Source organism: Atractosteus spatula, chromosome 3 (genome assembly GCF_055471065.1).
Source record: "Atractosteus spatula isolate fAtrSpa1 chromosome 3, fAtrSpa1.hap1, whole genome shotgun sequence".
NCBI lineage: Eukaryota > Metazoa > Chordata > Actinopteri > Semionotiformes > Lepisosteidae > Atractosteus > Atractosteus spatula.
Window position 1 is genome coordinate 46,316,245 of NC_142708.1, and position 16,191 is coordinate 46,332,435.

Consider the following 16,191-nt stretch of genomic DNA (forward strand, 5'->3'; position numbering starts at 1 on the left):
ATCCCATGTAGAAATAACCCTGAGGTATGAAATGACTTCAGTCTATGGGCAAGAACAACTGAAGCAAAAAAGTGTGGTGGAGGGTTGTATTAATTGATCAATGTTTTGCCCTTGATAGACCTTGTAGAAGAACGTGTGTGTGAAGATGTGATGAGCATTATGCTGACTGTTTCTTTATACAAGTCACCTGATTGGGTAGTAAAAGTGTGGTGAATGGTTGTGGACCAGTAGGTGGCACCCTACCCCAATGACCAGAATTTCAAAAAACTATTTTAATCTCATTTAACAAAAGAATACTTTGGTGGAAGATTGAAGGAAATATTTACAGCTAAAATAAATTAAGCCAAAAGTTTTTTCTGTTACTGCAAACCAATCAAGAAGTATCAATTGTCAGTATCAAGCAGATTAGCAATAAAAGTTTTATGTGTACTCTTGTATGCTTTACTGAACTAAAGTCTAGTTTGCAGTGGTATGCAAATAGAATAATATTTTCTACATACCTAAAAGGTATGAGGTGAAATCGCACAGTAAATAAAATACATTTTTGTGGCATATTTTACACAACCTTTAATGGTCTGGATTGAATGTGAAATAGGAACATCATCTGATCTATAACAAAATCATAATGTCTGGTGTGTCACCTTAAAGAAAATCATTAAATCGCAAAAATTAAATCATAAGATTTTTTGCATCATATATGTAATGAAGGTGTCTCTATGATGGGGAAAAAAAGTTACAATTGGGCAGTTCTTTGAGTTTTGTCTCTGTTCCTAGCAGGACCTCCTTACACACTCTACTTTGGAGTCAAGTTTTATGCAGAGGATCCATGTAAACTAAAAGAAGAAATTACCAGGTATTTTACACAGTTTCAATAGTAAATGAAGACTTTTTCCCCTTTTGTTAGTTGGGTAAGATTTTTAGCAGTTTCTGTTCATCTTTTAAGTTAGTAATCAAAATGAAGTTGCAATATCATAGGTCAGCTTCTTGATCTAGAAATAATATCATTTATTAAAATGGGTTCTATATCTGGCATAAGTTTCCCAAATACATGATTTGTTCTTAATATTTTATGTTTGTATACAGTAAAGAAATGAATGTTTGTGTCTTCACTAATGGTGCTGAACCCTTGTCATAAGAATGCTTGAAAAGCCTAATTTGCCTAAAGGTTTTAGAGAGTTGCTAGATAAGTGCATCTAGAAATTATGGAACAATTTGGAAAAGGGCAGAAAAATAACCAAATTGTCATCCATTTTCACAAGGTGTTTTTAAAATGTTGTTTCTGTTTCTCCTGTCAGGTACCAGTTTTTCCTACAAGTGAAACAAGATGTGCTGCAAGGCCGCCTTCCATGCCCATTCAATACTTCAGCGCAATTGGCTGCCTACGCCATCCAGTGTAAGAATGCATTACTTTATTTTGGTCTTCACAAAATTACGTCTTTGACTTATTCATTCCACTTAATTTGGTATTAGATCTCTGATATCTATACCTAATATTTGCCATCTGCTATTTTGAAGCAAAGGCTATTGGACTGAGACAGCTTTTAAATTGTGGATTCCAAAGTGGAAGAGAAAAGTAGGCCAAAATCATATTGGAGACTCTAAACTGAAGGGATAAAAGAGAGCAACACTAACATTATCTCATGTTTTTCTTCCTTTTCCTTTGCAGCTGAGCTGGGAGATTATGATCCGTATAAACACACAGCAGGCTACGTGTCAGAATATCGCTTTGTCCCAGATCAGAAAGAAGAGATGGAGGAAGCAATTGAGAGGATCCACAAAACTATTGTGTAAGGAAATTCTCTGATTTTATGTTCAGTAAATGCCAAATTCTTCTTATAAGAGAATATGAATTGTGTCCAAAAACCTTGCTGAGGTTTAACTGCAATCATGTGCTCCAATATTTCTTAATAAGGAAAGCATATTGTGTGCTTAAACTCCATCGGTAATGCAATATTATTTATAACAGTTTTAAAACATAGCAATCAAGATGTACTGTATGGTACCATCTTTTCAACTCATATTTTCTAATGCTTTACTAAAATAAGTCTTTATTAAGAATGATTAAAATGAACTTTTTTAGCCACTTAAAATTAAAAAGTTAATAATAATAACAATAATAATAATAATAATAATAATAATAATAATAATAATAGTGATTTTTGAAATTATTTTATCTCATTATATTTGGTAGTGCCTTAAAGCTTGGCATGGAAAGAATGTCCACTGTATGTCAACAGGATGGCAATAGTAATGTGAATCCAATACCAAATGATGCTATATACATTGTAATAATGATTTGACAGCCTTTGTGCCCTTAAGCTAAAACCAGGATCTTTGTAATACAAGCTGCTCATTGAATACTGTTCAAAGACCCTGTCAGACAATTACAATGCCGACCTATTCTCAGCCTCCTCACCTGTTTGGCATGCTGAAGAAAAATAGATTAGTGGCATAGTGACAAGGCTATAATGAAAGAACTCTGTTGTGCTGGCAGGGCTGTGCACGCTCTTACAAAGTGATTAACCTAAATTCCAGGACAGCGAGGACCTCAGCAGTGCCCAGCTTTTTATGTTTCCCCCATTGTCTCAAATTATCATTAACCAGTTTCATAGTTGTGCTGTAGGATGCTGAACACATTATGCGCACAGCAGATAACAAAGCAGTAGAAAGTTGCAGGGGATGAGATGGGCTGCTGTGCATCAGTAAAAATGAAGAAATAGACCCAGCTGGGCTAGTTCTATAGCAAAGAAAGAACAAAGGGAGAGGAAATTGGTTCTTAGAATTGGAACAAAAACATTATTTGGAAAAGGCAAAACCTGCCTTAATTCTGTTTCACACTGTGCTTTAATGTAATTGAGTGAGCATATCTCGTTATGCTTCAGTATAATTGGTAAGCAACCTCACAAACACATTGAAAATTGAAAGTACTTTAGTTGCATTGTATCAATTTTTCTTTGTAAGTGCATCTGAGTGCTTATTTAAATGTTACATATTTCTAAAATTTAAGTAAAAGCGGTATATAAAATCTATATATATTTTTAGAATATATATTTTTAAATTAAAACTAGAAAACTCTTTAACACAGATACACCATGTGAGCTAATGTAAAAATAAGGGAGTTGTTCTGGCATGGTAAGGTTCTAGGCATAAGAAATAAGACTCTAAGATGATTAACTCAAGCACCATTTGTAATTATTTACCCCTTTAAGTTTTACGTAACGACATGCCGGGGAACTGAAGTGAAAGCACAAAGAGTAAGGAATCCAGCTAAGCGTTAAAAATCCTGTCAAACTAAAAACAAAAAGGCGTGTAGGTCTAACAATCTAGAAACTAGACCCAATAAATCACTGTCCAAATCTGTGAGTAAAGTCACTTTAGCTAGTAAAGCAGTATTAATCAATCAACATCCTACATTCTTTCTCTTCAGTAGTTTTACAGCAGTCTTTATGATTACAATTATGAATTATCTAACTGCCTGTTACACATGGTTGAAATGCAAATTGTGAATATTATGTTACCAAGTGTAACTGCTTAGCATTAGCTCAGTGTAAAAGATCAAAGGCAGGCCTTTCAGTGTTGACTGTGGATACATCTGTGTGACTACAACAATGTGCCCATCACATTCATCTCTGAATACAGAGCAACAGCTTATCTGACTCTATCTAATAATAAAATCTCAAGAGTCGTGTGCCATTGCTACATGCTCCATTTGCAATGCAACAGAACTACTGTGTATTGTACAGGAGAAGTGAAGTGAAGAAAAAATAGTATTGAATCCATTAAAATTTTGCACTTTCCCCTATGGAGAATGGTGTATCACTTAGAAAAGGCCCCTGAAAGGGAGTTTTCTATGGAATTCTCTAAATGGAATGCCTTGACCTTCTCAGGCCATTAAAGAAAATAGAACTTTGAGAAACCTTTGATGGACTCATAGTTTTATATTTATGCTAGATTTTTTTATTGAATTTTTTGGTAGTAGGACCTTTTTATTACATCGCCTATTCCTTTTGTTTTGTGAATCAAAGAGTCTGTGCCGCTTTTTTTCTCTCATATTCATAGGTTCCACATTGTTTCCAGATCTGCAAAATTAAGTTCCTCACTTCTGTAAGCCTGGATCAAATTATTATTTGGCCTCAGTTTATCTTCCAGCCTCACACAATACATAAGAATATCTGACAAAACTGGGTGCATTTGCATTAGTAATCTGGGCTGCCTGAAGTAAACTGTTCTGATGCTCAATATCACAGAAGACATACTTTACAGTAATGTGAGACACTATACCTAAAACAGCAAGAATGCCATAACTATATCTGAGATGTAACTGCATATGCTGAACCGTAGCAGAAGCTGCTGTAGTTTACACCAGGACCTCTTCATTGTCTGCCTCTGATCAGCTGCAATAATTTCAGAAGTGGACCAGTCATTTTTCACAGTACATTGACATATTCCTCTTTATACCTAGTCACTCAATCTGTTGCAGAGTTCAAGGGCTGATTAAAAACATCAATTTGCTGGTCTCAAACCCCAAAGCTGCAGGATATAGTCATTAATAACTACCTTGCTGTTTGGTTAGTTTTTTATTTAAAAAAATGCTGACAAACCTTCAGAGACAATTTTTGGGTTTCACCAACAGATGAGTTCTAGAAATGTTTAAATGCATTGATTTGTGCAAGGAATTGCTTTTTCTATGAGTGAAAAGAAAATGAAAACTGTAATACTACATGTTCAGGTTTCATGCATTAATACACAGCCTAGTTTTTAAACTGGATGTTGTTATTTAACATGCATTGTATGAATTGGCAGCTTACAACACTGCCAGGATAACAGATGCACACAGAAGACAATATTTCATTCAAACCACACAACACACATGAAATGATTGTGAAAGAAAAAGTTAAAATAGTTCCATTTGCGGCTTCAGATGAACTCCCACTCTACATAGTTGAAATAAGTCAATGCATTATTTTGGCTTGTGGAAATCTAAGTTACAGCTTGGTGTTTACGTTAATCAATGATAGCTAATATATTGTACAAAGTTCTTGGGCTTGTTATGCTGGATGGAATTCTAGGAACGTAGAAATGTCTCAAACCCCCAAAGACTGCTGATTAAATAAAGTTAATAATTAAACAGTGAGAGAAGCAGGGACTAGTTTGTATATTTGCTTTGTACAAAAGGGAATACCATTGCCTGTTGTATAATGTTGTATAATGGGTATTAAAGTTATTTTAAAAATTTCAGATTTCTTGAAAATACAATATGGATACAAAACTGAAAATTGAAAACTGGCATTTCTGGTTGCTGAAGTTGCTACACTACAATTTTGTTGCAATGAAATGCAACATTTGCAAATACTGTATACCACTCCCTTCTTTTATCACTGGTTTCATGGTCCAGAACAAATCTGCGATATAATGAGGGTTACAATAAAACTAGAGGAAGCTAGAGGTTGACTACAAAAACTACCTAGTTGTCATGTGCAGTCATGTAATAATGAGTGTAAAATATATGTAGAAAGAAAGCATCTGGAAACTGATTAATAGGACAAAAACGCTGTAAAAACGCTAAACATTTACATGCACTATATTGCTTTATAGAATAGGGCAATCACTGTATCTTGGAAGTGCATTGTAAAATAACTATATAATACAATTACCAACAGAGTATTACAGGAGTTGGCAGCATTACTTTGGCAGTAAGATTCTGTTCAGAATCACAGGCTTTAAGGGTGAGAGTAGTCAGATAGAACTGAGTTCCCAGAGAAAGAGTCAGCAGCTTCTCTGGCAACAGTAACACTGTAGTGACCTCAGTGAAGAACATAAGTTTCCTCCAGTCAGTGCTGTACCTCCTGTAAATCACTCTGTAACTTGTTTAATGTTGAAAGATGAGTGGCTCAGGGGGTGGATTGGAAGAGTCTATCTGCACTGCCTTCTTTTCCCTGTGTTAGAAAAGGAGTCATCACTGTGATCCCGTAAGGGAAATTGCAGAAATGGTAGGTATATGGTAGGTAATTTCATATCTGAGTCACATAGGTTCATCAAACCAGCAATAATCCTGGTTTCCATGGATTTAAGCATATGAGAGAGCACTGAGTGCTCCCCACCCCTCTGGATGGGATGTCAGTCTATTACAGGGTTACCCTCAACATTGTTGCTCTTCATTTACAGTATACAGCTGGCTGGACTGGAGCAACTGGGCTAAAGTACCTCATTTAAGGTACAACAGCAGTGTCAGCAGCAAGGACTTAAACCAACAAGTTATGAGTCCAGAGACTTACCTACTGTGGTATTCTACCCCTAGGCTGGATATATAATAAAAAACATGATTGTTTTAAATTAAAAAATGAAATTAACAATTGCAGACTGACACTTTCCTTTTAGTTGTCAATATTAAGTTTGAAAAGGACTCAAGAGTACAAGACAAAGTTTTAAAAATGTATTTTGTGCTATGTTTTATATCAAATTTTATAAGCAGTAGTGTATAACAAGTGTATCATTTAATCTTAATTTTTTAATATACATTTCCTTTACTTTCCTCTTAAGTCATCTGATTTTATTCTTCTCTATTTACCCATCCTCTCAGTTTATTCACCCACTTTCAGATCACAAAGAAAAAAAATATTTATCCTGCAAGTCAGCCTTTCTTCTACACACAGCTTTTTTTACATTTTCTGTTTTATAAACAACATGCACTCGACCTGTAATATTCAGAAGACCTCCACACAGCAGATTGGAGGATGTGATGTATAACACCTTAGGATATAGTTAGCAATAGAAGAAATGCAAAGTCAACTCAATAACCATGATGCATATGAATCTACAATATAACAAGAAGTGGTTTAAAGATGGGTGGGAGTGATTCATGTTCAGGAGGTGTACTCAATGTGGTTACCGTTCTGCTTTGCTTATTTCCTGGATACAGATCCTTTAGAGCTTTCTTTTTAGAGGTTATAATAATAATAAACTTTGTTTTATATAGTTCCTTTAAAGGTGGCTTCTCAAAGCGCTGACACAGAATGACAACAACAATAAATAAAACGAATACACAAGATTAAACACAATTACAGTACGCAAAGGAAACCGCGGATGGTGGTAGTATAGCAGGAGCAGGGGGGTAAAAAATTGAACCAGTTAAGTAAAGGCTCTTCTAAAGAAGAAGGTTTTGAGTCTGGATTTGAAGGTGTGGTTTGAAGGTTTAGAGAAGGTGACTCTCTGATATCTTCGGGGAGAGCTCCAGAGCTTGGGGGCATAACAGGAGAAGGCCCTGTCACCCATAGAAGGTAGACGGGTTTTAGGGACAGTTAGGAGACCAGAATTAGAAGAGCAAAGGTTGCGAGGTGGGGAGTAGGACGATAATAGTTCAGATACTGTAGGTACTGAGGTGTGAAGCCATGCAGAGCCTTATAGGTGAGCATGAGGATTTTAAAGTGAACACGGAATTTGACAGGAAGCCAGTGGAAGGACTCCAGGATAGGAGTAATGTTATCACTTGCACTAGACCTGGTCAGGATTCTGGCTGCTGAATTTTGGACATACTGCAGTTTGTTCAACGTAGATTTAGATACCCCAGCAAGTAGAGCATTACAGTAGTCAATTTGAGAGAACACAAATGTGTTGATCAGCTTTTCAGCCACAGTTAGTGATAACATAGGGTGTAGTCTAGCAATATTTCTGAGGTGAAAGAATTATGTTTTGACAATATGCTGCACATGTGGGTCGAATGTTAAGCTAGAATTGAATATCACCCCAAGGTTTTTCCATTTAGACTGAAGCTCAAATACAGAACCATCTACAGATAGGGTAACAGGAGGACTGGCTTTACAAAGATGCTAATAAACATGACTTCAGTCTTGTCACAGTTAAGATGAAGGACATTTTGAGTCATCCAAGTTTTTATGTCAGAGATGCAATTTGATAGAATAAAGACAACCACATTAGTGTCAGATTTGGTATGGATGTATATTTGAGTATCATCAGCATAGAAATGATAGCTGAGGCCATGTGATCTTTAAAGGTAACCAAGTGGAAACACGTAAATGCTAAAGAGCAAGGGGTCCAGTATTGAGCCCTGAGGAACACCAGACTTAACGAGACCAATTTCAGACCTATAACCATTAAGAGAGACTAAGTGACAGCGATCAGTGAGGTAAGACTTGAACCATTTAAGAGCAGTGTCAGAAACTCCAAACACAGTCTCAAGACAAGAAAGTAAGATATCATGGTCAACAGTGTCAAAAGCAGCACTGAGATCAAGAAGAATGAGTATAGAAAGAGAACCAGAATCAGAAGCTATTAGAAGATCATTAGTGACTTTGATGAGGGCAGTTTCTGTGCTGTGAAGTTGACGGAAACCAGATTAGAGCAGTTCAAAAAGGTTATTTGCCATGAGATGGTTATGTAACTGAAATGTGACAGCACGTTCTAGAATTTTTGCAAGAAAGGGTGTTGGAGATGGGTTGAAAATTGTTTAGATTGTCCAGAGCCATGTTTTTGGCACAGGGGTAATGGCAACAGTTTTGAGGACCGCTGGTACAATGCCAATGCTCTCGGATTCATTTATAATATTGAGGACATATTGAGACAAAGAGAAGAGAAACAGGACTGAAATAAAGTGGTGGGAATGGGATCTAAAATAGATGTGGTTGAGCATGTGTTTAAAAAGCATGTGTATAAAATAGATAAGGTTGTGAACAGTATGTGTTTAAAAAGAAACACTGATGTTGTGGATTATACAGATTAAAGCACTTAAGTGTGAAGTGTTTATTCTGGACCTCCCCCCCCGACAAAACAAAACATCCATTAGTGTAGACTAGTAAAAAAAAATGTTACCAAAACAAATCCATTAATTGGCATCTGCGAAAATTGACCCTGGTGTGGGTGTGTGAACATCTGTGTTTGTCTGTGTGTTCTGTGATGGACTGGCATCCCGCCCAGGGTGTATCCTGCTTTGCACCCATGGATTGCTGGGATAGGATAATAAAAATGTACTTGCATGTTCTTTTTAACAGGGTTTCCACTATACCAGTAGCATTAAATTTCATAATCTTGTAGTGATCAATTGAAAATGGTAGATTCAGTTTTTTGTGGATTCTTATCTAGCCATTTACAAATCTCTAGGGGTCAATAACTATTTGCCTGCAGTCTTCAGAGAGCTCTCTGACCTTAACCATGATAATGCATTCTACTGCTGAATTTCTTTCATGTTTCTTATTTTATACTCCATGGACACATCAAACTTTCTGAGGCTACAATATACAGTAGTTCAGGTGGTTTCCGTTTCACCTCTAAAGAGCAGAATGTTATTGTACATACTCATTGGATTTTACTTAAAGAAACATCTTTAGATTTGAAAAAGATATCCCTGGTGTTTTATATAATTCAATTATTTATTTATGTCAAAATATGACTTTGCACTGTGCAATGTTTTTACAATTACATTATAACATTTTTAGAATTTTTTAAAGAAATATACACTATCTAATCCACATCTCATATTTTATGTAATGTTTTTTAGCTATTTACTATGGTTATAAATATATATAGAAGGCACTCTACCTGCATTATACAGTATAAACAGATCCAGTTTTTGGAGTATAAACTTTTCGAGAGGTAAAACTCTCTAATGGAAAACAAATTTTGTCTGAAGAAATGCACTTGAGCAACATTTGCAGTATGTTTTCTGTGTGTGTAAAGTTTGTAAGGCAACTCTGTTATGCTTAAACTCTTTTATGTGTTTTTTTGGGGGGGTGGGGTTGTATAAATGACAAGTAAGAAGTACTCATAAATTTTAGGAATGCTTCCTTTAATTTTAAAAAGATGGGGTTGTCATATCTCAATATTTATAGGCTGTAGAATTAAGACATTTTACCAGGTCAGGATCCCAGATTCAGGATACATATTTTTTTTTGCTTTCAGCCCCTATCAGAATCGTCAAGCCATAAGGCACCCAAACCAATATTATATCATTATTAATTTTGGATATATGACCATATTAACTGAGGAAATTACATAAAGTTAAAATGTTATAATCAATCTTAGAATTGAACTTTTATCAATTGACCTTAAAGCCTATGCAGAGGCTACCGTCAGTTTAAAACTTATGGTAACCTACTGTACTTACTGTAGTTGTTCAAAATACCTGTATTAAGCATTAGCTGTATACACACTAATCCCATTAGAAACACTTGTTAGGTCTTGTGACTACATGTATATGGTCTGATAAAGTTAAATTATTTACATTTCCAAAAATGTATTTAAAACACAAGCTGAACTTAAAAAAACTGAAAATTTGCAAGTTCAGAATCCAACCTTTATTTTAAAGCATGTTTCATGATACATAGTGGTCATTTTGAAAGGAAAGACGCAAATAAGCTTAGTTTGTTGTTTTGTCTGGAAACCAGTGAAACAAGATATATTTGTTTTACCATATATTTGACCATTTATAACCATAACAAAGAAGCAATTATTCATTATTAACATTTTCCACATGAACAAAAATTTAATGTGAACCCACTTAAGGGCTTTTGTTGCCTCACACAATGATTTTATAAAAGCATGTACAAATTAGCTTCCCACATTGTGTTAAATAATTCTGATCTGTTATTTTTTATTAATTATTAATTGTTTTATAATTGCAATACAATTCCATACAACAGCATGTTGATGATAGTATGTTAAACATTAGTACAATATGTTTCTGATATTTAATTGATATAGTTTATTTTGAATTGCATATAAACTCTTTGTAACACTTTATATAAATTTGCAGTTTACTTTTCTTGTGACTGTGGAATATTGCCTCCATTTTTTGACCTACTGTACAAGAGACCTTTTACTTTTTGTTGTACTATGATCCTATCTCATTGTTATACAGATAGTTAAGTTACACCTTTCTTAAAGCTGCAAACACAACATGTTTCTGAGACATCCAAATACAGAATAAAAATAAATTTACTGTAGCATAACTGGAACTAGAACTGTCTAGCAATATGTTTTTAATTTTTCTAGTTTGGGAGTGCAGTTTATATTGATGTTATACTAATCTATTTCTTTAAATTGAATGTATGACCTTTATGACTATTTATGCAGTTAAGTGACTGTATGTGAATAAATACATTTGTTATTAAACAATTTGTTTTGCTTGTTAGGGAAGGAAGAAAGGGTCTCAAATTGTTCATGTAATGGTTTTTACTTTTAAATTTCAACTTAATTTCTCTAAGCTTTAGTATACCTATTGCTTTGTCTAAATTAAAGTACATTTTTAACTTTTAGTAATATTTGTCATAAAAACTGAGACTTTTTTTAAATACCAGCAGAAGTATTCTTTGTAATGTCTTTCATAAGTGAATAAAATTACTTTAAGTAGTAAAATAACTAATTTCTATTTAAGCGTTATGATATTTACTTGGTAAGTTAAGTTTTTTTCACTTAAAGACCTTTGTATTTTGATAAGAAAGTGTCATCATTAAGGTTTATATTTCTGATAGCATTAACTAATTGTTACTTGTTTTGTTTCATTCTCCTTTTGTTGGGGGATAGCACACTCACATTCATGGTGATAGTGGAGGGATGATAAGCCGCCTGCAAACTAAATTGACATCCCACAAGATTCATGAAGAGCACAGACATTTATTAATCAAACAATTTTTTAGTATAATGGCACCAAAACGTTCTGGTCCCCCTTCCTCTGGCCCAACAAAACCAGAGGAAGAGGGATACACCTCTGAAGAGGCTCAAGAGTCTGAAGAAGTGTGCTAACTAAAGCACGACACCTGGCCACTCTGGAAGAACCAGAGAGAGAGTGGGAACCATATCTGGTGCAGAAGATCATCAAAGAATGCTCAAAGAGCTACTGACCGTACTGCATGGTAATGAAGAACAATGTGCAAATAATGAGGAGACGCAGTAGGTTTCCTGGTGGACTTTACAGCAGGAAATGCTCCCCCTATAGTCAGAAGTTAGAAGTCAGGAAGAGAAGACTTCACCCCAGAAGGAATCTGCTACGATCCCTAGAGCTGAACTGTCAGTAGTGACACAATGAGGAAATATTAAATTAGCATCTTACTTGTCCCTGTCACCAGTGTCAGCTGCTACATATGGCATTCGCAAAGGACCAAAATTATGTCCTCAAAATTCAGAGGAGGACATCAAACTATTTGGCAGCTTCTCAGAGGATGGATATGTCCAGTGCTTGGCAGATGAAGGACTAGGCTTTATATTTATCTGGCATACTCATATATTTAGCCACAGTTATGTTCTGAAGAAGAAACTGGGGACAACATTGTCCTGGAGGAATTCCTATTGCAGGAAAATCTTATAGTGTGCTTTTTGACACTGTTGGTGCAGAGTCTCTGATAAAAGCCAACGTAGTGCCAGCTCAAGTGCAGTGCCCCCGGAATGTGCAGCTTTTCTGCATTCATGGAGATGAAGAAGAATACCTCGAGGCAAATATTAATGTTAAAATGAATGGAAAAAGTTATATTCTGGCCAGTCTCTGTACCAGGTGATTCTCGGACAAGATGCACTTCTCCTGGTACACGTTTATAAAAAAACCTGATAAAAGTTCTCAAGCATACTGTACATCACCGCTAGTTCCACTGTGCCTAAATGCCCTTTTCTTCTGCGGGTGATAAATAATTCCCTAAAGAAAGGAAAGCACACAGAGAAAGGACAAGAGCTAAAATTCAGGGAACTCCAGTACAGGAGGTTGTTGACGCTGTGTCTATGCAACATACATGTAGAGACAGGCACACTTCAGTCTACAGACCCTTCCCTTGCCTCATGCTGGGGGAAAGCAGATATAGACTTTATGATAAAGAATGACCAGAATGACCTTTGTTCATTAGATAGAAAGTGAAGAATAAAAATTAGTTTTACCCACATGTGTGTGTGAAGAAATTACATGCATTGGTCACGCCATACCCTGGGTCGGACATACAGTATGGGTGATACAAAAATCCAGGCTTGAATTGCCAAATATTTTTATTGACCAACCTGGTACAATGATATTGTAACGCATACGGCCGACAGGTACTGTGTAAGAGCCAGCTTACCAGAGTGGTGACGTCACCGCCCTTCCCTGTAATAGCAGGACCACAGCCACTGGGCTGTAGAGAGATCTCTCTTTAGCTCAACAAGCTGGGTCCCTGTTGAGTGACGCCGGAGTCCTGGGTTTGAGCCCCCGACGGTGCAGGGCCGACCTGATGCGGCAAGGGCGCCCACCTGAACCCCGTTGCGTTACAATATCAATAAATTGAGTGCCAGCTCACAGACAATAAATAAGATCACTTTATTAGCCACATACAATTTCTTGCATTAGGAATTTGTCTTTTTGCACACCCCAGCTTGCTCTCCATGAGACATACAGGCACAGAGACAGGGAGAGAGAAGTTTGGGGTCAGAGCACAGTGTCAGCCACTTATACGGTGCCCCTGAAGCAGTAGGGGTTAAGGGCCTTTCTCAGGGGTCCAATGGAGTAGGATTCCTCTGCTCGCTGCAGGATTTGAACCAGCAACCTTCTAGCCACAGGCACAGATCCTTAACCACAGAGCCACCGCTCCGCCAATATCAAGGAGGGTGACAGGGCACCACTCATTCCTCTGCTGATCATTGATGGGCTGTTCACTTGTATGGTGATGGACATTGTTGGACCTTTGGAGGACAGGAAAAGAAACCATTATATTCTGGAAATGTTCCATTATGTGGCCCAGTACGCCAAAAGCTTCTCCTTAAAAAAATGAAGACCCGCCAAATTATTAACGCGCTTATCCAGCGGTTTTCATGGGTTGGAATACAGGAATACCATGTGAAATTCTAACAGACCAGGGAACTAATTTTACTTTGAAATTGTTAGGACAAGTATGTACCTTGTTAGGAATTCAAGAGTAAAAGACATCTCCTTACCAACTGGAGACTGATGACCTCGTCAAGCGGTTTAATCAGACCCTGAAAAACATGGTTCAAAAATCTGTCTGAAATCAAACCTGATTGGGACATACTAAATATTTGTATACAGAGAAGGACCTCGGGCATCTACAGGCTTTTCCCCATTTGAACTGCTCTATGGCCATGCTGTGCTTAGAGCCCTGTCAGTCTTAAAAGAGGAGAAAAAACAGCCCAAGCAGCTGCTTAACATCCTAAGCTATTTTAAAATGAGGAATAAGCTTGAGGAACCTAAGGAATTTACATTAGAAAACATGTCTTCAACTCACAAAAGATATGGTACAATTGTGTGTCTAAGCAGAGCACTTTTACACCTAAACAAAAAGTCTTGCTACTATTGCAGACTTCATGCCAGACAGGAAATATACACCAAACTTTCCATATTAATTTACTAAAAGAGTGAGAACCAAAACAGCTGCTCTTCTCTAGACACATCTGGTAGGAAGAAGAATCCCAGGAGTGACGTCCCAGGGTTCCTCTGCCCTGACGATAGATCACCTCAGTAAGGATCAACATCAACCCTTCTGCTCTGTTCAGAGACTGCTGCTGGGAGGACGGCAACATCATATTGAGCCAACGGAAAGGTGGTCAAAATGCAACACAGAGAGTTCCAACATGTGCTTGTACAAGAAACAAGAATCAAGAAGTAGAGAATATGTTAAAACTTTACATAGTGGAGCCATCTACAAATGAATTGTGTAGCTCCGTACTTCTGGTCCCAAAGAAAGACAGAAGTTTTAAGATTCTGCTTGGACTTATTAAATATCCAAGTTCCACACTTACTGTCACGACTATAGTCCCTTAAGGGCACTCCCTTTCACTTTGGACTTGATTTTTGTGCACCTGTCTCCTGTTCCCAGCCCACCTTAAAAGCCATGCGCTGACATTAATCCAGGCTCTGCATCTGTTCTCCGTATCGTGCGAGTCTGGGACCTGGAAGCGCATGGTCCCGTTAAGGTTTTAATCTCTGTTCCCGTTCCCATTCCGCCGGTTCCAACCCGGTTCTAGTTTTTATCTTGTCTTTGGATGGACCTCCCGATTTTGGACTTCTCCTTTCGTGTTTGGATTTCCCTTTGGATTACTACAGGATTGTTTGCCCCGTACTCACCCCCCTGAACAACAGCGCACCAAGGACATGCCCCCCTGTTTTGATCCTCCGTTTCCTGCATGGCTTTTTCCCCAGTGTTTCTTCACCATTCCGAATTGTGTCGTCCGCATAGGGTCCGGAAAGAACTGTTCGTTACACTTACCCAGTGCCCCGGATGAATGAAATCCTGGCCAGGTTAAGCCACTTATATAAGCACACCGGGCTTCTGTAAAGGATGCTGGTAGGTGCCACTAACTGCCCAGTCCAAGCCCATGACTGCTTTCAGAACACCCGGAGGTCTATTTCAATTTAAAGTTGCGCCCTGCAGACTACACAGGGCCATGGCAATTTTCCAGTGATTAGGGGGCTAAAGAATACTCAGGAGCGTATATTGATGATGTTGTCATCTACAGTATCTCCTGGGCTAAACATCTGCAGAACTTGAAGGACGTCTTTCAACAGATCCACAAATCAAGACTGACAGTTAATGCAGATAAAACCTGTTTAGCACAGAATGAGGTGGTGCACCCAGGGTCTACACCAAGTGCACCAAGTCTACAAGATCAAGGCCTTGCTCGACAGATCACAAAAAAGCAAATATGCACCTCGTGGGTTGGTACAGTGCCACAGGTTCATTCCCAGGTTTGCTGTCAAACCCTGAGTGCTCACAGGTCTGACCAAAAAAAAGCCACTATCAAAGTACACTAGATTAAAGAGTGTGAGCAAGCATTTACTGATTTAAAAGTGATGTTGTGTGAAGAACCTGTGTTGCAGTCCCAGACCTTGACTTACTTTTCACAGCCCAGATTGACACTTCAGGTGTAGGTGCCATTTTACTGCAGGGAGAGGGAGAAAATAGGAGGCCAATATTGTATATCAGTAGGAAACTACCCCATGAAAGCAGGTATTCGATTGTGGAAACCGAGTGCCTTTGGTTAAAGTGCGCTCTGAACACTTTGAAGTTTTACCTGTTAGGGAAGGAATTTCTTGTAGAGACAGACCACCAAGCTATCAAATGGTTACACCGTATGAGAGATAACAGTCATGTGTCACGATGGTACTTGTCTCTGCACCTTTTAATTTAGGAGTCCAGTATAGGGCAGGAACGAAAACCAGTTAAAAGACTTTCTTTCTTGATTACCTACCTGTGAGAAAATAAGGGGGGG

The 16,191-nt window shown here is 37.5% G+C and overlaps 1 protein-coding gene across 1 annotated transcript in view; it reads left to right on the top strand.

The window, feature by feature from the left end:
- epb41l4a (erythrocyte membrane protein band 4.1 like 4A) overlaps positions 1-16,191 on the top strand; it is a 126,595-nt gene that overhangs the window by 75,812 nt on the left and 34,592 nt on the right. Inside the window, exons 5-7 of the mRNA XM_088909942.1 lie at positions 778-853; positions 1,296-1,393; positions 1,667-1,787. Of these exons, the coding sequence (XP_088766068.1) occupies positions 778-853; positions 1,296-1,393; positions 1,667-1,787 (295 nt within the window). The remainder of the gene's footprint in view (positions 1-777; positions 854-1,295; positions 1,394-1,666; positions 1,788-16,191) is intronic.